The 27,576-nt window shown below is 41.7% G+C and overlaps 2 protein-coding genes and 1 long non-coding RNA gene across 7 annotated transcripts in view; 1 reads left to right on the top strand and 2 right to left on the bottom strand.

Moving 5' to 3' along the window:
- Positions 1-27,576, top strand: part of NAPEPLD (N-acyl phosphatidylethanolamine phospholipase D) — a 92,027-nt gene that overhangs the window by 14,410 nt on the left and 50,041 nt on the right. The window contains exon 1 of one of the 4 annotated variants that reach the window (XM_061413875.1): positions 19,244-20,104. The exons of 1 other annotated variant lie outside the window; for it this stretch is intronic. In XM_061413875.1, coding sequence (XP_061269859.1) covers positions 19,905-20,104 — 200 coding nt within the window. In that variant the 5' untranslated portion in view covers positions 19,244-19,904. Of the gene's footprint in view, positions 1-19,243; positions 20,105-20,126; positions 20,314-20,333; positions 20,793-27,576 lie in introns of those variants that run through there. 2 more of the 4 variants (XM_061413876.1, XM_061413879.1) reach the window with 2 other exon arrangements.
- On the bottom strand, positions 43-13,999 carry LOC133246006 (uncharacterized). Its single transcript, XR_009735867.1, has 3 exons — positions 4,304-13,999; positions 2,139-2,327; positions 43-2,000 (listed from the first exon to the last, which is right to left on the bottom strand). It is a non-coding gene; the product is annotated as an uncharacterized LOC133246006 (long non-coding RNA).
- ARMC10 (armadillo repeat containing 10) overlaps positions 15,553-27,576 on the bottom strand; it is a 123,681-nt gene continuing 111,657 nt past the window's right edge. The window contains exons 8-9 of one of the 2 annotated variants that reach the window (XM_061413882.1): positions 18,229-18,359; positions 15,553-15,633 (exon numbers count right to left, since the gene is read on the bottom strand). In XM_061413882.1, the coding sequence (XP_061269866.1) occupies positions 15,568-15,633; positions 18,229-18,359 (197 nt within the window). In that variant the 3' untranslated portion in view covers positions 15,553-15,567. Of the gene's footprint in view, positions 15,634-18,015; positions 18,360-27,576 lie in introns of those variants that run through there. The other variant, XM_061413881.1, reaches the window with a different exon arrangement.

Genomic DNA, 27,576 nt, shown 5'->3' with positions numbered 1-27,576 from the left:
AGATAGGAACTGAAAAAATAAAGCAAGCAAATAAGACCAGAAAATTTTTATGTGAATTAAGCAGTATGCTGCTTTATATATTTCTTATAATGTACATAGTGCTCACACAGCATGAGCATTTCCTGAATAGCTGTTCATTAGTGGGCTGTGAATTACACTTTTTTTTTTTTATATCTATAGGTTGTTCTCCAACCAATTAAGTTGAAAATAGGGTTTTTTCCCCCAGATTAATAGCTGAGCAATAGCCTGGAGAGTCTTCAGGGCATTGAGATTGATTCTTTGTACTTTTGAATTGTTAAGGAAATCTGGCTTAAAGTAAAACATAATGGCTGCAGATTGCAATGTTCCTCATTAGCAAGCTCAGGCTTTTGAAAGGAGTGATTTAGGATTTTCCTTCAGGGAGGATCAGGCTGCAATACCTACACACAGTTTTTGCTTCTAGACGTTAGTTACCAAAAACTTTAGGAGACACACAAAGTGTAGATCTGTCACTTTGTCTCACATCAGGGTGCTTCTAAGATAGCAGACCTTTTCAGGCATGAATGATTCATGAAATCATTTCTCCACCTTAAAAATAAAATGATGAGGGGAATGACAAACAAAATGATTCATTTATTTACAGCATGTAAATGGAAGTTTCTTTGGGAAAATATATGCTATATTATGCACATGTATATAGATACGTACATATATAGGAAACTGAGTCCTCCTAAAATCAAGTTCCCATGCTGAGTTTATGATTAACTTCTCTATCTAAAACTTTATTCCCTTTCTTGTCCTGCCAGTTATTATTATTATATATAAAAGTGATATTAGTGTATACACAACTAATAATTACTCAGTTTATATGGGAGTTAAGTTTCCCATGAAAAGTTTCTCTTCAGTCCTTAAAACAACCAGGTGGTCAGCTGATATGATCACCTTATGGATGAGGAAACTGGAGATCTGAGAAGCTAAGATGACACAGCTTTGAAGAACTAGAAGAGTGATGCTAAAAACAACCTAGAACTCTGACCAAATTCTGTGCTTCATGGCTTCTGTTGTTCTATGGCTTTACTTCTACGAGATGTCTCAGAAATTTCTCAGAACAACCTCAGCCTTGAATTTTATGGTACTGAAGACATGAGTTCATTTAATATTGATGAAATAAAATTCATTATTTTAAGGTAAGACAAAAATTTAAACATAAAATTTTTCTCTGCCCATTTGGACCTCCTCCCACCCCTCTGGATGTGCATTGTACATCTGCATTATGCATTAACAAGACCTCCCCAAGGGCAGAAATACCAGCTCAACCATGAAGTTCAATTTTTCTTCTGGTGCCAGTCATGTAACTCCCTAGAAGATAGTATTACTTACTTATAACCGTATTAATGTTACTAGCTACATTATTTGTATTCTGCCTATTTTACAATATTGTTGTTTCTTGCATTACCAAATGTATGACTGACTCTCTTTATTAAAAATAATGACTATGTGATTTGAAACAATTAACCAAATATATAATTCTATAGGATCAATAATTGTAATAGTGCAACTCTAGATATGGGAAAAACAACAAGAAGGAACCATTTCCTGGACCATGACAGACTAGTAAGACAGGTGGGCTTTTGGCTACTGTTAACAAGGCCTAGGCCAATAATAGCATATTGAGTAGCCTGTCAATGAAATCCTTGCCTGATCTGAGAATGAGTGTTTCTAGTACCATGGGACACATTGATCATGAAATGACTCTAAAATCTAGCAAAAATAAGACTAAAAAGAGGACTCTGTAAAATAAAGAACATAGCCCACCATCCAGTTCTACAAAGATCAAGTCATTAGCTGCTGTAGTTGCTGCTGCTGCTGCTGCTAAGTCACTTCAGTTGTGTCCGACTCTTCTCGACCCCATGGACTGCAGCCCACCAGGTTCCTCCGTCCATGGGATTCTCCAGGCAAGAGTACTGGAGTGGGGTGCCATCATCTTCTCCGGCTGCTGTAGTTGCTGACCTGCAATATGCCTTGAAAGGAATTCAGGGCAAAGATCAGGATGAAGCATTTTGGACTCTGGGGAAACTGGCAGATTGGACCTCAAATACTTAAATATTTTCAGGAGAAAATTTTAAGAACCCAGTTTCTTGCATTTTTCCCATCCTTACCTCTTTGAAACAGTCTTCAGAGCTTTCTAGAAGACTATCTCCTGGTTTATAATCTTCAGGTTGACTTGAATAAAAATATCTGTTTCTTTGTCAGATTGACTATTAATTTTTTGGTCAACAATATAATGAAGAAAAACTTGTTCAGGGAGATTTGCCATAAGATATCCTTCCTGTTCTCCTTTAGAAGATCTATAGAAAAATGGAGATAGTCTTTACTAGCATAGCAAAATTTAGTGGGGCCTGGCATACTGGTCCTCATACAAAACAATTTTATCGTTTGAATCACTAACACCATTTTCAATAAATTCTAATGATCTTTATTAACTAGTACATTACACACTTACTACCTTCCACCCTTGAGTTGTTTTAATAATCTCCACAAGAATCCTTTGAGAAAGTTGTCACTGGCCTTGTTGGAGAGATGAATGCAAACCAATGTACCGACCAGGTTAAAAAAAAAGATCATCTTTCTGGGTAAATCCCCAAAGTGAGAATCTGCAGAACAGAGCTTTGGAAGTCAGGGGAAATTGCAAGATAACAAGCAGAACTTCAGAGGAAAGAACTGGAATAGATTTTCTTAGAATATTGGTTAGAACCAGCACCAAAGTATCCCAATGGTCAAATAGTTTTCTGTGACCTAATTGTACTGTCTGAATTCAAGTGGACTTCATGAATTCAACCCATCAGCAAGTCCATTAGATCATAGCCATTGTGGATTTGGCTTTAAAACCCTGTATCAAGTCCATTCCTCAAGGCTGCATCTCACAGAGATGAATCCTTTCCTGTTGCATCAGTTGTTTGTTCGCATGTGGTGCTAGTGGTAAAGAATCAGCCTGCCAATGCAAGAGACTCAGGAGACGTGGGTTTGATCCCTGGATCTGGAGGATCCCTTGGAGTAGGAAATGGCACCCCACTTCAGTATTCTTGCCTGAAACATTTCACTGGCAGAGGAGCCCAGTGGGCTGTAGTCCATGGTATTAAAAACCAAAGACATCACTTTGCTGACAAAGGTCCATGTAAGTCAAAGCTGTGATTTTTCCAGTAATCATGTACAGATGTAAGAATTGGACCATAAAAAAGGCTAAGTGCCAAAGAATTGATGCTTTTGAATTGTGGTTCTGGAGAAGATTCTTAAGAACCCCTTGGACTGCAAGGAGATCAAACCAGTCAGTCCTAAAGGAAATCAACCCTGAATATTCATTGGAAGGATTGATGCTGAAGCTGATGCTCCAGTACTTTGGCCATCTGATGTGAAGAGCCAACTCAGTCAAAAAGAACCTGATGCTGGGAAAGATTGAAGGCAAAAAGAGAAGAGGACAACAGAGGATGAGATGGTTATATAACATCACCGACTCTATGGACATGAATTTGAGCAAACTCCAGGAGATAGTGAAAGACAGGGAAGCCTGGTGTGCTGCAGTCCATGAGGTCACAAAGAGTTGGACATGAGTTAGCGACTGAAAAACAAATTGGGACATTAAATTCAACTTAGTGTTCATTCTGTATCAGTCTGTTTTTTTCTTAATATTACATATATTAACTTGTCTCAATTACACAGTAATTCATATAGCAACTTATTATAAAAATAGTAAATTTCTCAGTAAATATTTATTTAGTCATTCATTGACTAACTTTTTGGGTGCCTACTCTGCTCTGGGCACCATGCTAGGCTTTGGGGATCCATTGCTGACACGGAGCCTGTTCTCATGGAGTTCACACTCTCGTCAGCGAGACAGATGTCAAATAAATGGTCAAATGCACCAGTGCAAAACTGGGATTGTGACATGCTAAGGAGAGGCGGACAATGCCGTGTACGTACTCAGTGGATGGGAACGTGTCCTATTCCGGGAAGTCAGGAAAGACTCCTATGAGAAAACTCCTTTGAGCTGAGGAAGGAGAAAATGTGTTGTGGATGGTGATGCAGGCAGAGGGCCCAGCGGGGACTGCTGGGAGGTGGAGGCGTAGGAGTCTTAGCACCTGTGGAAACCTGTGATACTTTAAGAGTGAGGTTTGCAGAGTCCGGTGAGACAGGTAAGGAGCTTGTCTTCATTCTAAGAGGTAGAAGGCCAAAATTTGTGTTTTACAAGGAAACTCTTGCTACTGTCTGTGAAAAATGGATCAAAGCATGCCAGAGAGGGTGCTGGTAGACCAGCAAAATAACTCACAATAGTCCATGGAAGAGTCATCTAGTCCAGAAGAGGCTAATTTTAAACTGTCGGTTCAGGAAGTTATATCTGAGCTGTCTTCCATCCCAGCTTGTTTAGGCACTGCTGTTTTTCTTTATTTTCCTCTTTATTCAGGCTTTTTCCCTTTAGTCACTGATGCTCAGTTTAGTTGATCAAATGCATTAAGAAGTAAACGAATTGACAAAAGGTTAGTTTCTATGGCATCATTTTGCTTGTGAGAGAAAATGGCTAAGTTTGGAGCAGCGCCATATAAAAGAGCTATTAAATGTTACTGATGCATTGTTTAATATTGCTCTTGCTTCTTAAATCACAAAATGCATCTGGTGATATCTGAAATTTGTTTCTTGAAATGTAACATGTGAAAAGCAGTCCTGTGAGTCCACTGGGATTATGAGTAGCTTCTGCTTTCTTTGTGTAGTGTGTTGGGTAAGAACACACACTCCAGACAGGCTGCCTCATTTGAATCCACTTTTGCTTACTTCACCAGCTTACCTTACAGCACCGTTGGGAGAATTAAATAGGTTAAGCCACTTAGTACAGAAGCCGGCACATAAGTGCTCTCAGGAAGTGGTCATTACTGTCATTATTTTTCCCCCAAGTGTTATTTCCTAATAAACACATATTATTATATGCAGAGCTATTTTTAAACATAATGATATGCTTTATTTTTATGATGATTTTCAAAATCAATAATATTAACTTTAGTAATTGTGGTAAATAGGCTCTTGGTGTGGGATTTTATGCGTTTTTTAAACTTTTTATTTTGTATTGAAGTATAGCTGATTAACAAACAATGTTGTGATAGTTTCTGGTGAATAACAGCGAAAGGACTCGGCCATACATATATGTGTATCCGTTCTCCTTCAATCTCCCCTCCCTTCCAAGCCAGCGCATAACATTGAGCAGAGTTCCATGTGCTATACAGTAGGTCCTTGTTGGTCATCCATTTTAAATATAGCTATGTGTCCAAGTTTATCCCAAACTCCCTAATTATCCCTTTCCACTCTTCTTCCCCCATGGCAACCGTAAGTTCATCCTCTAAGTCTGTGAGTCAAACGGAGTTATTTTAAAACTGGCAAATATGATAGCATAAAAATGTTAGCAATGTTTATCTCTAGATGCTGTGGTGAATGGTGATTTTATCTGCTTTTTTTGTATTTCACTGTATTTTCTTAGTTTCTAAAGCGAGTATGCATTGTTTTGTCATCTAAAATGCTCTTTTTAATTGTCTTCTTTATAACTTATAACAACAGGCAGATAGAAGCATTAGAGAAACAGTTCTTCAGAACAACACACTGTTGCTTGAGGTTTGTCCAGGTGCCTCATCAGGTTCAAGGTGATTGAGCCCAGTGACCTGCTGGTCCAAATTGGGCACACCTAGGAGACAGTGTTGGCAAAATAGTACCTGCTATGCTTGCTTCTTAATACTTTTAAGCTCCCAAATACAGTCAACAACCAGCTGACAGCTGTGTTGTATAAGAATTGGTGATACTACAGCACTAATCTACTATCTACACTGAAGCTCAGTCCCAGTAAATATTAATGCTAGGAGCAGCTGAACTCTCCAGTTCTTTAATATATGAACATCAGATTAAAGCTCCACAGATGCAGTGACCTGCCTGCATCCCCAGAGTACTTTAATCCTCATATTTGCAGTCTCCATGACCATTTTCAAGGTCAAAAGGTCAAGGACTTAACCAGATTTTATGCACCTCAGTGTGCCCCTCAGTATGATGGTTCTACTACCCTGATCTGTCTTCCAGTACGAATAGGCAGGAGACATAAACAGAATTCGGGAATCAGACCTCATAGCTGGGTTGGGACAGGTATTTAGAGAAAAGATACTAGGAGAAAGGTGTATTCCAGAAAGTGGGACACACTGCCCAAGCCAGGTGAGGGGGGATTTAGCTCCTAGTAACTGGAATCCCCCAACTGATGAGGGCCAAGGCCTGGAACGACAGAACAGGTAACACTTGGAACTCCAAGCAGTGGGATCAGGGAGGCTTGTTAGCTCGTGGTAGAACCATGTTATTGGACTGGCCTCATGAGCAGGAATCTTGTCCTTGATCCTCCTGGTGGAGGAAGGATTATGAGAGCTGGGAAGTTTGACAGGAGGGTCCCAAAGAAGGAGACTTGATAATGGATGGAGCACCAAGGCGCAGGCCCGTGGGAACATGGCAGGGGGCCAGATCTCAAAGCAAAAGCAGGAGGGCAAGAAAGTCGGCAGTGGAGATGGGTGGACATTGCAGTCAGGATTAGCCTGCACACGGGCCCAGAGCTGGGCCACCCTTGGTGGAGTGGAGGCTGGAGTGGGTGTGAGTGGTATCGCAGTATGGGGGAGCAGGAATGAAGCGGTCAGTGGACTAACCTGATATTAATAAAGATAGCAACTGCTCGATGAGCACCTACTGTGTGTCAGTCACTGTGCCAGGGCTTTGCATACACTCTTACTCAAAACACCCCTGTGAGGAAGGTGTGATTATCTCTGTTTGATAAATGAGGAAACTGGGGCTTAGAGGATGAGCAATAGCCCAAGGTCATAGAGTTACAAAAAAGCAATCCAAAATGTGTGTGACTTCTAATCCAGGATCTTTCTATTCCCAGAACACATTTACTCTTCACTGTATCTGAGCACAGGTGACTCCAGTTTTTCTGTTCCTGGGGGTAACATCATACTTGCAACCTATGATTTATGTTAAAACAGTAAAATTTCTATTCGTGGGAAAGTCAAGTCAAGAGTGGAGCTGGTAGTCTCAATAACATATATTTGTATTTCCATATTTTAATAAGTGAACTCTGTCCTTAACTTTCAGAAAACATAAATATTCCTTGTAGTAGCTTGAGAATTTTTTTCTGGCCATTTTGCTAATTCTGGAAACCCTGAAAATAAAGATTAGCTGATAGCCATTGGAACCCTTTTTATACAAAACTAGAGAAGTTTTTTAAAGATTAGACACTGCAAGTTGAAGGAAATTGTCAATAGGAACAGGAATTCTGGCAGAAGAGTTTGAGGTCACGGGTTTCGGAAAGGACTTTGAGTCCCAGTCCCCTACCCACTCTTCTGTAGCAAAACTAGCAGTATCACTGCCGTCTCCACTAATCAAACAGCACATAAATGAGAGCTGGCTGCATCTTTGTCTTTTACAATTCCAAATTCCAGTATCTCAGTTTAAAAATTGAATCATGACCTCACCATGACCATATTTTAGAGTCATTGGAGGAAAGCAAGCAAGGAGGGGTAAGAATGAGCCAGGTAGTAAGATCCTCAGGCACAAACCTGTGGTCCCACAAAACCAGACTTACTGACCCCACACAATGAGGGAGACCATTAAAGACAGGGAGGAGGAAAGCATTTTGTAAAGCTTAGGTTCCTTCTGAAGGATTCCGAGAAGGGCATAAGGGAAGCAGGCACAGCTCCTGTACTGAATGCTGTTTCTGCTGTGGGCTTAAGAGAAGCGGGTACTGCCAGGAATGGAGGGTGGTTTAGCAACTAGGAATCCCCAGTAAGAGATGAGAATAATAAGATGGGTTGAGGCATCCTTGAAAGGAAAGAAGCAGTCATTCAAAGAGGAGGGTTGTGGCATTTTACAGACTGGGGAGAACAATGGTTTCTGTTAACTCTGCAGCTGGCTCTCTGTTCCTCCTCCCCGGCTGATTGACAGCAGGGCTGCTTTTTTTTTTTTTTTTTCAGTTCAAGATGTATTTTTTCATCTTTTTGTTCCAAATAGGATTTTCCTCTTTCAAAAGGGTGGAGGGAGAACAGGGGGAGGAAAGTTGATTGATCCCCTTGCTCTTCCAGCTGACCTTCCTGCACTGTGATCTGGACCTTTCGGATTTTTCTATTATCACTGACGGCTGGGGCCTTCAGCCTCTCTCCAAGAAGCTATGTTCGTATCATAACCTGGATGAAACATTGAAAAACATGCTTATAAGGTTCTAAGTGACAGAAATTTCTGGATGAATGGACTGAGCAACACAATACGCTAAGTGCCCTCCAGGCCCAAACACCTTGAGTAAGGCATCTCCAGGCAGTATCTATGAGTTACCACGTTCTGCTCTTTGTTTAAACCAGATCATGCTCCCTACCCTCAACACACACTCCATATTTAAAACTCCTAAGTGGCTCCTAAATGATCTGGCCTCTATCTGCCTTTCTGATTTTATCTTCTCTGTCTCTTCCCCTTTCTCCCAGTAGTCCAACTACATTGGCCTTCTTTCTGCTGCTCCTGAACACTAACCTCATTCCAGTACTCAAGCCTTTGCTAGACTTAGCTGGAATGTGTGGTAATATGCTTACAGAGAATTTTTTTTTTTTTTTAACAGAGATTTTGGACAAGAGTAACTCCTCATCATTTAAGTCTCAGCTTAAATTTCATCTTTTCAAAGATACCTTTCCAGTCACTTCTGTCTAATCCCTCCCCCCAGCCCTGTCTCTCTCATTACCTCTTTAAATATATGAATGTATATAGCAAAAGAGAAACAGGCTCACAGGTATAGAAAATAAACTAGGAGATACCAGTGGGGAGAGGGGAGGGGCAAGCTAGGGGTACAGGATTGATACAAACCACTATGTATCAACCAGATATAACAAGGACATATTTTACAGCACAGGAAATTATAGCCATTATTTGGTAATAACTTTTAATGGAGTATAATCTATAAAAAATACTGAATCACTATGCTGTATACCTGAAACTAATATACTATTATAAATTAACTGTTTTTTTTTTTTCCCCTAAGAATTGAAATGGAGAGAAGAACTCTCCATAGACACAACTCTCCAACTCTTATGGGTCTTGCTTCCACGTCTTATTAGCCTTGTGCCTTCAGAAAAGTTAATTAGCCTCTAAAACTCTCAGCTCCCTCCTCTAAAAAATAAAGAGTAAAATAATGCTTAGTGCCTGAGTTTGTTATGAGGACTAAAAGCTTTGTAAAGCCCTTAGCATAGTGTCTGGTATGTGGAAAATGTACAGTAAGTGGTGCCCCAAAATAATAAGCTGAATCTCAAATGTTAAAACTCTAAACCGACACAAGAATATGGAATAATACAGCAAAGGAACATACAGAGATGACTACATCATAAAGAGAAATGCATGATCAGAGACAAACAGTAAATTACTATCAGTCTATATATTGTGAAAATACGACACAGGTTTTCTAAAGTATGGAAATGATAACCTCATTTCCACTTTAAGGAGGTTTTCTGAGTAGATTTGTCATTTTTACTTTGTTTCAAGAAAACGGAAGGCATATCCAGATCACTCAAGGAGCAGGGGGAGGGTATTTCTGATGCCTAAGAAAGAACCCTGAATGTAGACAGTTTTATGAGTGTTACTCAGAATGGTCTGTAAGGACAGAGTTGTTAACTAAGCTACCATAAAATTCTAGAATTGTGGCCTCTGCCTAGCGGCACACAAGGATGCAAAGCTGACAAATCACGTGTGGCTGCCTGCCGTCCACCTCAGTTAAGAGACTAATCAGCAGATTGCTGTGTGAGGCAGCTCATACTGTTGCTGCTGCTGCTGCTGCTGTTAACTCCACTTAAAACTGGCTTTGAAGCAAGGTCAAGAGAAATGCTAGATTGCATGTACAATGAGTATCTGAGGACGGCCTTGAATTAAATCATCACACACATCAGCCTCATTTTTTTCTCCAGGGCTCTGGAAGTCTTGCAGAAACATACATTTCCTGTCCTCTTGTACTTCCCTTCCATCCCCCCTCCAATTCCCACTCCTGCCCAGCCCCAAGTGGATTCTTCAGAATTCAGTAAATCATAATCTATTTATTCAGTCCACAGACACAATAGAAGTGTCTGCTGTGTGCCAAGCACAGTAGTAGGTGCTAGAGGTATAAATATGAATCAAAGCAGAGTATCTGCATGTGAGTAGCCCACATCCTGGTTTGGGGAAACAGAAATGGAAACAAATTGTCACACTATAATTTGCTCCCTGCTTTAATAGTTCTCTGACAGCATGAAGGTGTATGTCAAAGCTGTATATTGTCACCCTGCATATTTAACTTAAATGCACAGTACATCCTGTGAAATGCTGGGCTAGATGAAGCACAAACTGGAATCAAGATTGCCAAAGGAAATATCAATAACCTCAGGTACGCAGATGACACCACCCTTATGTCAGAAAGCAAAGAAGAACTAAAGAGCTTTTTGATGGAAGTGAAAGAGGAGAGTGAAAAAGCTGGCTTAAAACTCAGCATTCAAAAAACGAAGATCATGGCATCTAGTCCCATCACTTCATGACAAATAAATGGGGAAACAATAGAAACAGTGACAGACTTTATTTTGGGGGGACTGCAGATAGTGATTGCAGCCATGAAATTAAAAGATGCTTGCTCCTTGGAAGAAAAGCTATGACCAACCTAGACAGCATATTAAAAGCAGAAACATTACTTTGCCAACAAAGGTCCATCTAGTCAAAGCTATGGTTTTTCCAGTAGTCATGATGTGAGAGAAAAGCTGAGCACTGAAGAATTGATGCTTTTGAACTGTGGTGTTGGAGAAGACTCTTGAGAGTCCCTTGGACTGCAAGGAGATCCAACCAGTCCATCCTAAAGGAGATCAGTCCTGAATATTCATTGGAAGGACTGATGTTGAGCCTGAAACTCCAATACTTTGGCCACCTGGTGTGAAGAACTGACTCATTGGAAAAGACCCTGATGCTGGGAAAGATTGAAGGCAGGAGGAGAAGGGGATGACAGAGGATGAAATGGTTGGATGGCATCACTGACTTGATGGACATGAGTTTGAGTAAGCTCCGGGAGTTGGTGCAGTCCATGGGGTCACAAAGACTCAGACATGACTGAGCGACTGAAATGAATTGAACTGAACTGACGGCATGAAGGTACAGTTGGCCATTCTGCTTTGAGAAGGTGGGAAAGCTCCTCAAAGATGGTGATTCTTGATTTGAGTGTTGCGAGATGAGCCTGAGTGCTTAAGGGTGAAGCCAGGGAAGATCATTCTAAGCAGAAGAAGCAGTGTGTACACAAGTGCAGATAAGTGTGTGGTTGACATGCAGGCTCTTGGTGGACAGGGGAGGCCGAAAAGGTTGGCTGAAGAGTGACTGTCACAACAGGAACATGTGAATGTGAAATTCAAAGTTAAACCATGTTTTGCTTCAGCTCTGAATTTTGGAATTGGAAGGGATCTTTAGGGATTATGTAAATTAACCTCATAGAGGCTCAGGGTACTTAATGACTTAATGGTACTTAATGACACAGTAGGACCAGAAGCAATCTGCTGGGAGGAGAAAATATTTTCCCCTTCCCCTCTTAATTCTTTTGGCTGGTTGAATAATTAAAATGACATAAGACAAACAGGTGAAAAAAATTTAATTATGAATGTACTGTGCTTAGCTGCTCAGTCATGTCTGACTCTTTGCAACCCCATGGACTATAGCCAGGCTCCTCTGTCCATGGGGATTCTCCAGGCAAGAATACTGGAGTGGGTTGCCATTTCCTTCACCAGGGATCTTCCCAACCCAGGAATTGAACCTAGGTCTTCTGCATTGCAGATGGATTCTTTACCGTCTGAACCGCAGAGAAGCCCATGATGTACAGGGAATCCAAATAAACACAGGAGATTCCAGAGAGTAAAATGAGGTCATCCCCCACCAAGGAGATGAGAGTAGACATCTGGGACTTGAAAAATAAGTAAATTCATAGGAAGAATGAAGAGAGCAGATGTTTAGTAAATACATATTTGCTGGGACAAACAAACAATGGGACACAGAGGAGAATTTTAACAGGCTTTTCTAGGTTCCTTCCCGTCTACCACACCTAGTTCATATTATACTATAGATCAGCGGTCCCCAAACTTTTTGGCACTGGGGACTGGTTTGGTGCAAGATAACTTTTCCTCGGACTGGGAAAGGGTGGGGTGGTTTTGGGATGATTCAAGAGCATTATAGTTATTGTGCACTTTAATTTAATGCTGCTGATGATTTGAAAGGAGGTACTGGTTCTTAGCTCAGAGGTTGGGGACGCCTGCTATAGATAACTCTGGTGATAGTTCTTTTTTCTGGAATAGGCCTTCTGTCTAAATTCTTTTAGGCAGGTAAAGTGAGAGTTGATAAGAAAAACTTCCCGAGCCTTGCGTTTCTTGCTCATGTCAAGAAACACATTTTAGGTTTGTCAATTCTGCTTCCTTACCGATCTCTCCCACCCAAGGTCTGCTCCTTTCTCTGAATCCTGCAACCATGGCTCCTGGCATCAACCTGGAATACTGGTCCTACAAAGCCTGGAAATTGGGTCTCTCAGACCTCAACTTGGAAGTCAAAGTATAGAGTTTAGATGTATGTGCCCATTCATTAACTATGCTAATTGACAGATATTTTATATACATTGTTATCACACTTCAAAGACTGTTTAGAGGAGAATATATTGGTTTCCCATTGCTACTGTAACAAAGTACCATAAATTTGGTGGTTTATACATGTTTATGTATCTTCTTACAGTTCTGAAGCCAAAAGCCATAGTCGTTTTCATTGGGCTAAAGTCAAGGTGTCAGCAAGGCTGGTTTCTTCCAGAGGCTGCCCACCTTCCTTGGTGGTAGCTGCATCACACGGGTCCCCGCTGCTGGCACCACAGGGCTGCTTCTCTTTGACCTGCTTGCTGCCTCCTTCTAAGGTCCCTTGTGATTACATGTAGGGTCCACGTGGATAATCCAGGCTGATCTCCCCGTCTTAAGATCCTTAATCACATGTGTAAATCTTTTTGCTACATAAGGTAATATTCACAGGCTCTGGGGCTTACGGGGTGAATATTTTCAGGGGAAGAGAGGATTCTTTAGTGTAACACAGGGAGCCATGTTCTTTGTTCTTGAATTGGAAGCAGTTGACACACAGCTGTTGTTGGCTGGGGACTTGGGAATTTGGGGAGGAGGACTGGACAAGAAACCCTCACTAGTCCTCAATCTCTGAAAAATCAGGTAACCTGAGGTGTTTGTTGGGAAGAAGGCAAGAAATCTTTTCTCTCTCTGCCATAATAAATGTCATCCAAGTTGAATTAACATTGTATTGTTTCTTTGGGCAGCGAACTGAATATAAAAAGAAGTTATATTAATGCAACAAGTCAATAGGGAAGTGTCTATTTTAAGGTCCAACCATCATAAGATAAAATGTTTAGTTAGCTAGAGTGAAGAGGATAAATAAGATTTAATGTCTTCAACATTAGCAGTCAGTTTTTGCTGTTTAGAGTTTGAAAAGTATCTGATTCTTTATTCTAAATTCCAATCTTTGGTTTTAACTGTGTAATTCAGCTGCATGGAAACCCAAAATAATGTTAGCAGAAAAGCATGAGAACAAAGAAGGCTGATTTTTTCTCAGGCAGTGTGCCCAGATGAGGGCTTCCCGCACATCATATTCTTACAACCACTTAGGTGTAGGAGGAGCCCTCTCTCATTGGAGATAATCAGAGTGGGTCTTCCCGTATTCTTCTGGTTATTTTGTCAGTGGATTCAACCTGACAAGCTAATAACATAAGGATTAAACACTGAAGTGTATAGTCAACATGAGCAGTGTTTTAAGTTAAAACTTATGTTTTAAAAGTTAAATGAAAACTAAAATCAAATAGAAAAGTCTAAAAAAACCCTTGAAGTCTAATAATTTTTCTTAATCACAAAATAAATATGTATTGGTTACTTTAAGTTTCCTCTTTCACCGTTGATGGTTTTTTTATATATATATATAAAGTTTCATGATTGAAAAATAGCCTAACACAGAAGTCAGCAACCTTTTTTGGTAAAAGGTTAGATATTTTAGGCTTTGTGGGTCATGTCTCTGTGGCAACTACCCACTTCCGCCCTTGTATTGCAAAAGTAGTCAGATGATATATAAATGAATTAATATGACTTTATATAAATAAAACTTTTATGGACCCTGAAATTTGATTTTTACAGAATTTTCAGGTATCATAAAGTATTATTTCTTGAATTTCCTCTCAATCATGCATGTAAAACTGTAAAAAAAAAAAAATCATTCTTAGCTCACAGGCCATATAAAAACTATAAAACTGAAGAAAACTGAAGAAAAGGATGACATTGGACTGGCAGTGATTTCTTAGATATGACGTTAAAAGCACAGGTAATAAAAGTAAGAATAGACAAATGGGACTATACCAAACTTAAACTTTTGTGCATCAAGGACACAATTAATAAAGTGAAAAGAACCTATGGAATAGAAGAAAACATTTGCAAATCATATTTCTGATAAGCGGTTAATATTTCTGATAAGCGGTTAATATTTCTGGTAAGCGGTTAATATATAAAGAATTCTACAACTCAACAACAGAAGTCACTCAATTTAAAAATGGGCAAAGGAGTTCAAATGGAAATTTCTCCAAGATGGTATATATTAATAAACGGCCAACAAATGTACAAAAAGATGTTCAACATCCCTAATCATCAGAGAAATGCAGATCAAAATCACAGTATCACCTCATACCCTACTATCAATAAAACGTGGCTACTATCAATAAAACAGAAATGACAAGTGATGAAGATATGGAGATGTTGAAACACTTGTGCACTATTGGTGGAACTGTAAAATGATGTAGTCACTATGGAAAGTATAAAAAAGTTAATAAACCTCAATTAAATAGAGTTGGGAGACCAGAAGGGGAAGCTGTCACACCGTACGATGATAGCAGAGCCCAATGGAAAGGAGAAAGACTCTTCTTTCCTGGCAAGGATTCAGCCAATGGGAAGTCATGAACTCTTTGTTTCCTGAGCCCTCCCAACTCCCTTTCCTCCTCCATGAAAGGATGCTCCTTCCATTGCTCTCTTGGGACTTGCACATGGCTCACCATGGTTGCAGACCTTGGATTGCAATTCTCTGCTGACCCCAAATAAACCCATCTTTCTGGAGAAATATCTGACAGTCTTATCTGTAGGGGCAGCCCAAATGTCCATTGATGGATGAATGGATAAATAAAATATGGCAAATACATACAATGGAATACTATTCAGCCTTAAAAAGGAAGAAAACCTTGTCACATGCTATAACATGGCTGAACCTTGAGAAAATCACACTAAGAGAAGACATGGGGCTTCCCTGGAGGTCCAGTGTGGAGACTTAGCCTTCCAGTGCAGGGGTTGGGGGTTCAATACCCACGTGCCTCATGGCCAAAAACCAAAACATAAAACAAGTAATATTGTAACAAATTCAATAAAGACTTAAAAAAAAAAAAAGAAGGCAGTCATAAAGAGACAAATATTGGATAATTCTATTTGTTTATGTGTTGCTGAAGGGAGCATGGATGATTCCATTTGGATGAGGTTTTTGAATAGTCAAATCCACCTAAACAGAAAATAGAATGGTGGTTACCAAGGCCTGGGAGTTGGGAGGGAAAGAGAGCATTGTTTAATGAGTATAGAATTTTAGATTTGCACAATGAAAACATCCTAGAGATCTGTTTGCCATCAATGTGAACATACTTAACGCTACTGAACTGTACCTTTAAGAATTTCCACCTTAACCATTTTAGTTATGTGTTTTTTACTGCAATACAAGAAATGAAAAAGTATTACTACAATGTAAAATTTGAGGATTTTATATTCTGAGAACTAGTTTGAATCAGAACCAAAACAAACTAGGGGGCAGGTTAGATCTGGTCCTCAGGTCAACTTTGGTTGATCATTGGCTTAATGCAATCCAACTTACCCTGTAATCAGCATGCAGTCTTCACATATTTAACCCGCCCCCCACAATCTTTTTTATTAGAGTCATTGAATGTTACAACTGTAAGTGGCCATAGAGAGTTGGTCATTTTGGAGGGTAGGAGTGGGGGCCTGGTGATGTGTATTTTCCAAGGTCAAAGAGGTAGTTAATGGCAGATTTAGACGTTAGCTGCCTCATTGCTATTTGGAGTTATCTATAACAAAGGTCCATCTAGTCAAGGCTATGGTTTTTCCAGTAGTCACGTATGGATGTGAGAGTTGGACTATGAAGAAAGCTGAGCATCAAAGAATTGATGCTTTTGAACTGTGGTGTTGGAGAAGACTCTTGAGAGTCCCTTGGACTGCAAGGAGGTCCAACCAGTCCATTCTGAAGGAGATCAGTCCTGGACGTTCTTTGGAAGGAATGATGCTAAAGCTGAAACTCCAGTACTTTGGCCACCTCATGGGAAGAGTTGACTCATTGGAAAAGACTCTGATGCTGGGAGGGATTGGGGGCAGGAGGAGAAGGGGACGGCAGAGGATGAGATGGCTGGATGGCATCACCGACTCGAAGGACATGAGTTTGAGTGAACTCCGGGAGTTGGTGATGGACAGGGAGGCCTGGTGTGCTGCAATTCATAGGGTTGCAAAGAGTCAGACACGACTGAGCGACTGAACTGAACTGAAGTGATAGATTCTTAATGTTCATGTAAACAACTTCTGATTTAACTGGAGGTGAATGCAGTAGTTAATTCCACAGGTGCTGCTATAAATACACATTGAATTAAACTCCCCTAGTAAGTTACACGACTGAGCGACTTCACTTTCACTTTTCACCTTCATGCATTGGAGAAGGAAATGGCAACCCACTCCAGTGTTCTTGCCTGGAGAATCCCAGGGACGAGGCAGGCCGGTGGGCTGCCGTCTATGGGGTCGCACAGAGTCGGACACGACTGAAGCGACTTAGCAGCAGCAGCAGTAAGTAGTCACGTGGTGCTCTAGTCCTCTGTGCCTTTAGGCTTGGAGTTGGGAAAAGAAAGGACAATACTGATTGCAGAACTCACTTTACAGATGAGCTATTGTGCTAAAATTGGTTTATATGTGGTTTTACAGAAGTTATTTAAGTAGAGCCTAAGATTTTGTGAAGTATTTAAAATAAGCTCATTTAATACTAGTCTCCAGAAATGTTACCTTGGCCCACCTAACTACTTAAGGGATCTGTGTAAATTTGCTCCTCTTCTTTACAGCATTAATTAACATTTAAAAAAGAAGTAATGTTTTTTAAAAATTCAACAGTAAATTTTAAAGATCTTATAGGCTTTATTCAGTGATTCATGAATTTGGCAGCATCCCATCTCATAGATAGAAAGAAGCTCCCAGGCATTGTACAAAATTAAAGAACTTTACAGGCAGAAGGGAGTGGGACCTGGAAGTCATACTAGCAGAAAGTGAATTGGTTGTGACAAGGTCACTTTCCTTTAGGGGATGATGTGGGTCTGGGTGTGTCGAGTCATGACATAGATATATCAGGCTGATTATCTCACTAGTGCTGACCAGGTGATTCCTTGATTGACTGGTTTAAGATTCCAGTTCCAGGAGAGGCTGACATTATAAGTCTCCATTTGGTGATGTGGAGCTAAGCATTAATTGACTCCATTTTAGGCCTGTTGTCTTATTTTTAACAGTGACAACTTAAAAGACAAACCATTATATGCCAAATGCCTGACTTTCTAGGGGTCACCAAAGAGCGAAGGACATAGAAAACCCAATTCAGCAGGTCAGGATCTAAAATTAAACCATGAGTGAAATGCAAGAGGCACAGCATTCATTCTGCTCTGTACTGTGAAGCAGGACAAGGTAGTTTTGCCTGGAATGACAAAAATTGGTATACTAAACAGCTTTTCATTGTCAAGAAAAATTAAGCTTTAGAAGTGTTAGGGGAAGCACACTGACTGAAACCGCCCACCCTGGCCAGGCACCATAGTAACTATTTGCATGACTTGTTTTACAACAGGAGGTCCTGGTAAGGAACAGGGAACTAATAAGCCAACACCAACCAGAAGGGTTCGGTGTCTGACCACCTCCCAAAATCCTTCTGTCTGGCATCCGTGTTGGCTGAACAAGGCATGCACCACCAGAAGGACTCTGAGTCAGAATGACTGGCTAAAGACAACCTGGAAATTAATCCCATCACCATAAAACCCGAAAGCAGAGCAGTTCTCCTGGGTTCCCTTACCTTGTTGCTCTCTGCTCGGGTGCCTTCTTCCAATAAAGTTTCTTTGTCAGCACATGTCTCCTCCGACAGTTCTTTTCTGAGTGTTAGACAAGAGCCCGTTCTTGGGGCCCTGGGTGAGGGGGCCCCCCTTTCTACAGCAGAAGTTGAGTAGAAATGACAACACAATCCATAAAGTTTATGTGATATTCCAGAGTTTAGAAAGCATAAACATTAATGCAGTGCATGAGCCTAGGCAATATCTTAGTTTAGGGGAAAAAAAGGCTTAAAAGACCTTCTTGGGACAATCACATAACTTGAAAATGGACTGGATGTTAAATACCATCAGGGAATTGTTGTCTTAGATGTGGTACTGGTATTGTGATTTCTGAGGCGAATGTTCTTATTTTTTTAGAAGACACAGGCTGAAGTATTTAGGGGTGATTGATTTTGATACCTGCAATTTATTCAGACAGTATAACAAAAAGGTATCTCTATTTTCTGTATATTTGAACATCATCATAAAGAATTGGGGTGAGGGGAGCAGAGGACATTTTTCAAAAGTTCCTCTGCTAAGGGCACTGTGAGGACCTCCTGAGCTATCAGTAGCTTCAATTTATAGTTTGGTTTTGTAGCGCTGTTTCTTTTCCCTGCTGCAGCGAGGAACACTGTGACCCAGGAACAAGCAGCTCTTAATCACCCTTAAGTCAATAAGATTCAGCTGCAAGCTCCCCGAGGAGGTAAAAGTCCACACCTGATATAATCTGCTTTACATTCCTACGCTATTACACTTGGCACGTTCACCTTCAAATTGCAAAGTAATTTGTTTTGCATTTTCCCGCAGTTGTATCTACATTCGGAGGCCCAGGCTGAAGGCATTTCTTTCTGGCCCGTGAACACCCAACCACTCATTGTTGAATTCTATTTGCATCTGTCTATACTTTAAAACACTTTAAAAAACAATGAATTGCATCCTGCAACTCAAAAATGAAAACTTGGGGAAAAGCTAAGAATAGTAATCTGGTGGTATTTGGTCATCACCGTAAGTATCTTGCTACCTAAGCTTCCCTGGTGGCTCAGACAAAGCGTCTGCCTGCAATGAGGGAGACCCGGGTTCGATTCCTGGGTCGGGAAGATCCCCTGGAGAAGGAAATGGCAATCCACTCCAGCACTCTTGCCTGGAAAATCCCATGGGGAGGAGCCTGATAGGCTACAGTCAATGGGGTCGCAAAGAGTCGGACACGGGTAAGCGACTTCACTTTCACTTTCACTGGCCTACTAGGATAGCGCAGGCTAAGAACCGCCACCACGCTTCCATTTAATTTTAGCAATGGGCGGCTGATCCGGGAGCTGTTCAAGCTATCTGCAAGTTAGCGTCTGGTCTAGGACAAGATAGCCTGCATAGTGTCAGAAGGGCTTGTGCGGAGGGCGAGTGGGGCAAGGACAGGGGCCGGGCCGGGAGGGGCGTAGCGGGCCGCGACACCTCCTTTACCAACACGGCCTCGCCGGCGGGGTCCGGCCATCTTGGTAAAGGCCAGAGCACCGGCCAGCCCGGGGCTGCCAGGTTCCCTGGCGGGGCTGCCAGATTCGAAGGTCACAATGAGTGAGTGATCTGGCGACGTGGAGCGGAACCTAGCTCGGCCAGGGTCCCGCGCGGCCTCGGGCCGCCGGGTGGGCTGCGGCGCCTGCTCGGCCCTGGGATGGTGAGGCGGCGAGCGCTGAGGCGCTGCCTGCAGCTGCTGGCGCCCTTGGCGGAGCCGGCGCGGCGGGGCCGGGGGCGGAGGAACTCGGGCGCCGGCCTCCGTGGCCCCTCCCGCTGCGCTGGGGCGCTGTGGCCAGTAGCCGAGGAGCTGCAGCAGCAGAAGCGGCGGCGCGCGCGCCCGACCGCCCCCCGCGCCTGGTGAGCCCACGCCCCGCGCCCGCCTCCCTCCCCCGCGCCTCGGTCAGTTCCACTGCGCGATTCGGCTGGCTTCCTCTAGGTCTCTGGGAGGAGCGGTCCTCACGCCCCGGCCTGGGGCTGCTTGGCCTCTTCGGCGGAGTAGAGCGGGCTGTGGGTGGATTCCTGCTCCCGAGCCCTGCCTCATTTCGGAGATGCTGCGCTTTTGAATGGTAGGGCTTCGTTTGAATTTGTGCGGAGCCCACATCTCTGCGCTGCGTGTTTTAAGAGCCACATAGTTGTTTTTTTTTTTTTCCCGCGCTTGGGAGAGTAGCCGTCTCTGGGATTTGTTATATATAGGTCCAAGCTTCTCTGCAGTTCACGAGGTAGCATCTTCACCGACTGGAATATATGTGGGTGTCTTTTGGTGTATGTAAATGAGTGGTTAGACAACTTCCTTAGAACAGTTTATTTCTGCTTCACCTATAGTACTTACTTCTAAAAATTCGTTGCGACAGGTTTCTCCCCATTTATTTTGAAAGTTAACCACGGAAAGGAAACGAAGAGCTAAAGTTTGGAGCAAGGTGCGGCGATGTGGTAGAAGACGGTGCTTTCTTTTTTTGTTGTTTTTGTTTTTTTGACCGTGCTTTCTTGTTTTCTGTTCGGTGGTTTGTTTCTCAAGTTGAGTGTTACTGCAGGCTTTTCAAAACAGGTATTCAGATAGTTTTTACCCCCTCCTTTGACTAGAACTCGCTATAATCTTGGTAGTTGAGATCAATACGTTTCTACAGGTTTCTCAGTCTAATGCATCATATCTCTGCTGTACCTGGAAAATTCTAGTATGAGAAAAGTTAACCTTTAAAACGTCACTTGATTTTTGGTTTTTCCTTTACTGCAGTTGTTCTGTATATGTTAGAATATGACTCACCTGGTTTACTTTGGCTAATTAACATCAAGTGTTTGCTAGTTGATAATTCTGGTTAATTATTGAGAAAGTGATTCTTGAAATACAGCTCTCTGAAAATTAAGAAATAATTTCCATCTTTGTTAAGAATGAATATCTAGCAGTTCCATTTCTATTTTCGGTTTCATTGGTTTTGATTTAGCCTCAGACATCCATATTGTTTAGGAAGAAGTTATGTAATGTTTAAAAAGAAAGGATTACCAGTTTCCCACAGTAGTCTGATTTTGTTGGAAGAAAATTTCAGTCTGTTAGAGAAGAAATTTAGGTCTTGTTTAAAATTTAAGAGTGCTACTGACTTCAAAATGTTTTAAGTTAAGTGAAAATATAGTCACAATTTTCCGATTTTATTTAATTACATTCTGCAGGTCTTCCTGCTGCAAGAATTTTGTAGTCTCAAAGAGACGATAATACTTAGTGTATTTCTCATACTCTTATTTTCATTCAGCGTCTCACATTTCATATTGCAAAATTTAATTATGAAATTAATTCAGTTATAACTATATGAAGGACATTTTAATACAAGCATTCCTTCGTAGGGTTAGGGTTTTAGTTATACTTTCTATGATAGAGTCATCTTGTATGAAAAGGGTGTTATGTTAATTTTGAGTATTAGTGAACTTGGGAAATTGGGGCGATTTTTAAGAACATTTTTGTCTGTGTTTGAAAAAGTATTGCTTGACTTTAATTTGTTGTTTCATTCTGCTTTTTCTTTGTAGTGGTAGACAGCTGTAATTATAGTGAGTTTTTCCATTCCATTCTATTCTTTTTTTCTTTGTAAATTAGAATATGCCTGTAAGTGGTTTGTGTTGATCTGGGCATTTTAGATTGAAATGCATACAGGTAAGAAATGTTTTCATGGAAGTATTACTGGGGAAATGAACTGTGCCCATAATTAAAGAGCACACAATTTAGGCTGAAGGCCTGAGGTCATGCGTAAAACTGGTATTTAAAGAATTACCCATGTGATTTCCAGTCTAAGTCAAATCGTGTACTATTTTAGATGCTAGAATACTGAAGACTTCTACCTTGCTGTATTTATAGTGCTTTCCTTGACTTGTCTTTTGAATTTAATAATCATTAATTGTGTATTTAAATATTTTAATTAACAGACTTTGTGATAGATTATGCATGAACTTATACATCTCAGGGGCAGTATTGTTACATCAGAGATACAGTCTTTGCCAACTCAGTTGTTTAAATAATGTATTGTTGCAGAAACTAGAAATCGAGAAACCAAGCACCATACTCGGAGAGTTGGAGAACTCAGATTTATTACGCTGGTGGGCCCAGAGGAGTTAACACTCCAAGGTCTGAGCCCTGAACAAAGGGGTTACAGAGTTTTTATAGACAGACTATAGTGGGCAACACTAGCTGCTAACAGGCTGGTTTAAACTAAGGGGTTTTGCGCGCGCAGGAACAGCAGTCAAGATGGGGAGGGGATGCCTGACCTTTACATGGACAGGCGTGATTAAGTAGGTTTCCAGGGGCTGTGCAGTTGCAAAGAGCAGAACAAGGGTGAGTGAGATGAGCTCCAGTCCCCACTTTCTGAGACTCTGTGACCTACATGATCCAGACTTTGCAAGGAGCAAGCTGAGTTACAGAGGCAGAAGGAGCAGGAGATTATGTAAAATTTTAACTTTTCCTCTTCATTCTCCCCTCTTGATGCTTCTATCATTCATTGTAGAAAGCATCATCTCATGTTTTGGTAGGACATTCAGAGCTCTCCATTGTTTAGGGGGCTATATTGAGCTATTACCATATGTAAATTTATGGATTCAATCCGAGAAGTTATGATCCTGATAATTGTATTGAGGATACAAGGGCCAAAAAAGAGCACCGCAAAGAGCATAAAGAGAGGACCTGTTAAAGGGAGATGCCACGATCCTCAGCTCCAGATATTGTTTCAGTTATCCCAGGAATTAGCTAGTTTCTCCCTTAGCTGTTAGGCCATGTCTCTGACTATTTCTGATTGGTTACATGCTGCTTTTAGCAGCGTCTTTCATTCAGGAAGAGGCAGATTCCTCCCTTTTTGGCTGTCAGTAGGCCTAGCTCTCTCCTACTTTATAAAACCACCTGAGCCAGGAAGTCTAGTTGGTCCTGTAGTGAAGACAACAGCAATAATACCAATTAGGGTTAGAGGCCAGGTTTGACAGTGAAAATCCATCCATATTTTGATAGCTGGATCCTAAAGCTTCGGCTGTGTGTTGACCAGCCAGCTGCTGGAGTGTGACTGGAGCAAGACTGAAGGATCCTCAGGCTTCTGCCGTGTGTTGACTAGTCAGCTTTTGGAGTGACTAGAGCAGGGCTCAGCGTCCTTCACGGGTAAGGGCTGTTGTCTTTGGAACCGGACCTTGAGGAGGTTTTGGGGGGTCCTGAACTGCTTTCCAGGTGTCTTCATCACAGGAAGTCACTGCCTTCTTGATTCTGGTGTGGTGGATCCAAGGAATGACACCTATAACTTTAACAGCAGTAGGGGTTGCCAGGACAACCGTGTGAGGGCCTGTCCAAACTGGCTGAAGTGGTTCCTTGATCCGATCTTTAACCCATACCTCATCTCCTGCTGATAGGGATGAACCCAATTGCCCAAAGGAATGGGTGTCCTTTCTAAGGTTTCTCGGGCAATTTGGTGGAAGACTTTTCCCAGGGCCTGGAGGTGTTGGGACATCTCCAGGTCAGCTAGTTGTTGGTGGTCTCCCTTGAGACCATCTCATCCTTGAGCTTTTCTATCACTGGGGGTGGTCTCCCGTATAAGATCTCACAGGGAGAATAGGGCCTCGGGGTGCCTTTACGGAGGGCGGTGAGAGTCCACAGAGTGATAAGGCAGCTTGTTCCAGCACTGTCTGGGTGTTGGCCGGGGGGTATTCTTGTTGTACTACTACTTGGGGAAACAAACCTAACAAGAAAGTTAAAGATATATGGCCAAAAGATTAATAGAAGTGGGAAAGCTGCTGAGGGGCTAGCCAGGAGAACCAGGTCCAGACACTGGTTTGTAATATTAGTGTTTGTCTAGGTATGAGAAGATGCAAGAATTTGGACTCATAAAAATCTGTACCTGAAAACATCTGACTATCTGAAAGTCTGTTTTTCTGGGGTTTTCCTGGAGCACAGAGTGCCTTATTTTTTGTCTCCACCCTGAACTCCTTTCAAGGGGGTGTTGAAGGTCAGCATCTTATAGTGGTCATGATTTAATCTTTGTAGAGGCAGTTGGCAAGGGCCAACTTCCAGTCAGCAGCGCCCTTTCATAGCCACATATTTGACCATGTTTTGGGGCATTTCGTGGTCATTGTGTCCCACGGTGCTAGGAAGTCTCATTCCCAGATCTAACAAAGATTCCGTTGACAGGCCACTCAATGTGTTGTCACTAGACCAGGCCTGGTAAGTAGCAAAAGTCTCTGGACCATACCTGTCTTAGTAGCCTCTTGGTCCAGGAAAATATTTCCTCTTGTTGCTTCTTCCCATATCTAGTTACATTATTACAATTATTGATCTCATATGGAACTGCATACCAGCATTTTATCACAGGCTCAGTCACACATTTGGTAACATAAGAAATAATCTTCTGAAGCAAGCTACATAGAAAATAATATCAGATCAGATCAGATCGGTCGCTCAGTCGTGTCCACCTCTTTGCGACCCCATGAATTGCAGGACGCCAGGCCTCCCTGTCCATCACCAACTCCCGGAGTTCACTGAGACTCATGTCCATCGAGTCAGTGATGCCATCCAGCCATCTCATCCTCTGTCGTCCCCTTTTCCTCCTGCCCCCAATCCCTCCCAGCATCAGAGTCTTTTCCAATGAGTCAACTCTTCCCATGAGGTGGCCAGAGTACTGGAGTTTCAGCTTTAGCATCATTCCTTCCAAAGAAATCCCAGGGCTGATCTCCTTCAGAATGGACTGGTTGGATGTCCTTGCAGTCCAAGGGGCTCTCAAGAGTCTTCTCCAACACCACAGTTCAAAAGCATCAAGTCTTCGGCGCTCAGCCTTCTTCACAGTCCAACTCTCACATCCATACATGACCACAGGAAAAACCATAGCCTTGACTAGACGAACCTTTGTTGGCAAAGTAATGTCTCTGCTTTTGAATATGCTATCTAGGTTGGTCATAACTTTCCTTCCAAGGAGTAAGCGTCTTTTAATTTCATGGCTGCAGTCACCATCTGCAGTGATTTTGGAGCCCAGAAAAATAAAGTCTGACACTGTTTCCACTGTTTCCCCATCTATTTCCAGGAAGTGATGGGACCAGATGCCATGATCTTCGTTTTCTGAATGTTGAGCTTTAAGCCGACTTTTTCACTCTCCACTTTCACTTTCATCAAGAGGCTTTTGAGTTCCTCTTCACTTGCTGCCATAAGGGTGGTGTCATCTGCATATCTGAGGTTATTGATATTTCTCCCGGCAATCTTGATTCCAGCTTGTGTTTCTTCCAGTCCAGCATTTCTCATGATGTACTCTGCATATAAGTTAAATAAACAGGGTGACAATATACAGCCTTGACGAACTCCTTTTCCTATTTGGAACTAGTCTGTTGTTCCATGTCCGGTTCTAACTATTGCTTCCTGACCTGCATACAGATTTCTCAAGAGGCAGGTCAGGTGTTCTGGTATTCCCATCTCTTTCAGAATTTTCCACAGTTTATTGTGATCCACACAGTCAAAGGCTTTGGCATAGTCGATAAAGCAGAAAGATGGTTTTTCTGGAACTCTCTTGCTTTTTCCATGATCCAGCGGATGTTGGCAATTTGATTTCTAGTTCCTCTGCCTTTTCTAAAACCAGCTTGAACATCAGGAAGTTCACGGTTCACATATTGCTGAAGCCTGGCTTGGAGAATTTTGAGCATTACTTTACTAGCATGTGAGATGAGTGCAATTGTGCGGTAGTTTGAGCATTCTTTGGCATTGCCTTTCTTTGGGATTGGAATGAAAACGGACCTTTTCCAGTCCTGTGGCCACTGCTGAGTTTTCCAAATTTGCTGGCATATTGAGTGCAGAACTTTCACAGCATCATCTTTCAGGATTTGGAATAGCTCAACTGGAATTCCATCACCTCCACTAGCTTTGTTCATAGTGATGCTTTCTAAGGCCCACTTGACTTCACATTCCAGGATGTCTGGCTCTAGGTCAGTGATCACACCATCGTGATTATCTGGGTTGTGAAGATCTTTTTGTACAGTTCTTCTGTGTATTCTTGCCATCTCTTCCTAATATCTTCTGCTTCTGTTAGGTCCATACCATTTCTGTCCTTTATCGAGCTCATCTTTGCATGAATTGTTCCTTTGGTATCTCTGATTTTCTTGAAGAGATCCCTAGTCTTTCCCATTCTGTTGTTTTCCTCTATTTCTTTGCATTGATCGCTGAAGAAGGCTTTCTTATCTCTTCTTGCTATTCTTTGGAACTCTGCATTCGGATGCTTATATCTTTCCTTTTCTCCTTTGCTTTTCGAGTCTCTGCTTTTCACAGCTATTTGTAAGGCCTCCCCAGACAGCCATTTTGCTTTTTTGCATTTCTTTTCTATGGGAATGGTCTTGATCCCTGTCTCCTTTACAATGTCACGAACCTCATTCCATAGTTCATCAGACACTCCATCTATCAGATCTAGGCCCTTAAATCTACTTCTCACTTCCACTGTATAATCATAAAGGATTTGATTTAGGTCATACCTGTATGGTCTAGTGGTTTTCCCTACTTTCTTCAATTTAAGTCTGAATTTGGCAATAAGGAGTTCATGGTCTGAGCCACAGTCAGCTCCTGGTCTTGTTTTTGCTGACTGTATAGAGCTTCTCCATCTTTGGCTGCAAAGAATATAATCAGTCTGATTTCGCTGTTGACCATATGGTGATGTCCATGTATAGAGTCTTCTCTTGTGTTGTTGGAAGAGGGTGTTTGTTATGACCAGTGCATTTTCTTGGCAAAACTCTATCAGTCTTTGCCCTGCTTCATTCCATATTCCAAGGCCAAATTTGCCTTTTACTCCAGGTGTTTCTTCCTACTTTTGCATTCCAGTCCCCTATAATGAAAAGGACATCTTTTTTGGGTGTTAGTTCTAAAAGGTCTTGTAGGTCTTCATAGAACCGTTCAGCTTCTTCAGCATTACTGGTTGGGGCATAGACTTGGATTACTGTGATATTGAATGGTTTGCTTTGGAAATGAACAGAGATCATCTGTCGTTTTTGAGATTGCATCCAAGTACTGCATTTCAGACTCTTTTGTTGACCATGATGGCCACTCCATTTCTTCTGAGGGATTCCTGCCCGCAGTAGTAGATATAATGGTCATCTGAGTTAAATTCACCCATTCCAGTCCATTTCAGTTCACTGATTCCTAGAATGTCGACATTCACTCTTGCCATCTCTTGTTTGACCACTTCCAATTTGCCTTGATTCATGGACCTGACATTCCAGGTTCCTATGCAATATTGCTCTTTACAGCATCGGACCTTGCTTCTGACACCAGTCACATCCACAGCTGGGTATTGTTTTTGCTTTGGCTCCATCCCTTCATTCTTTCTGGAGTTATTTCTCCACTGATCTCCAGT

The sequence above is a fragment of the Bos javanicus genome, chromosome 4, assembly GCF_032452875.1.
Source record: "Bos javanicus breed banteng chromosome 4, ARS-OSU_banteng_1.0, whole genome shotgun sequence".
NCBI classification, from domain to species: domain Eukaryota; kingdom Metazoa; phylum Chordata; class Mammalia; order Artiodactyla; family Bovidae; genus Bos; species Bos javanicus.
The sequence above is the reverse complement of the archived record's forward strand: the minus strand, read 5'-3'. Positions and strand labels throughout refer to the sequence as shown.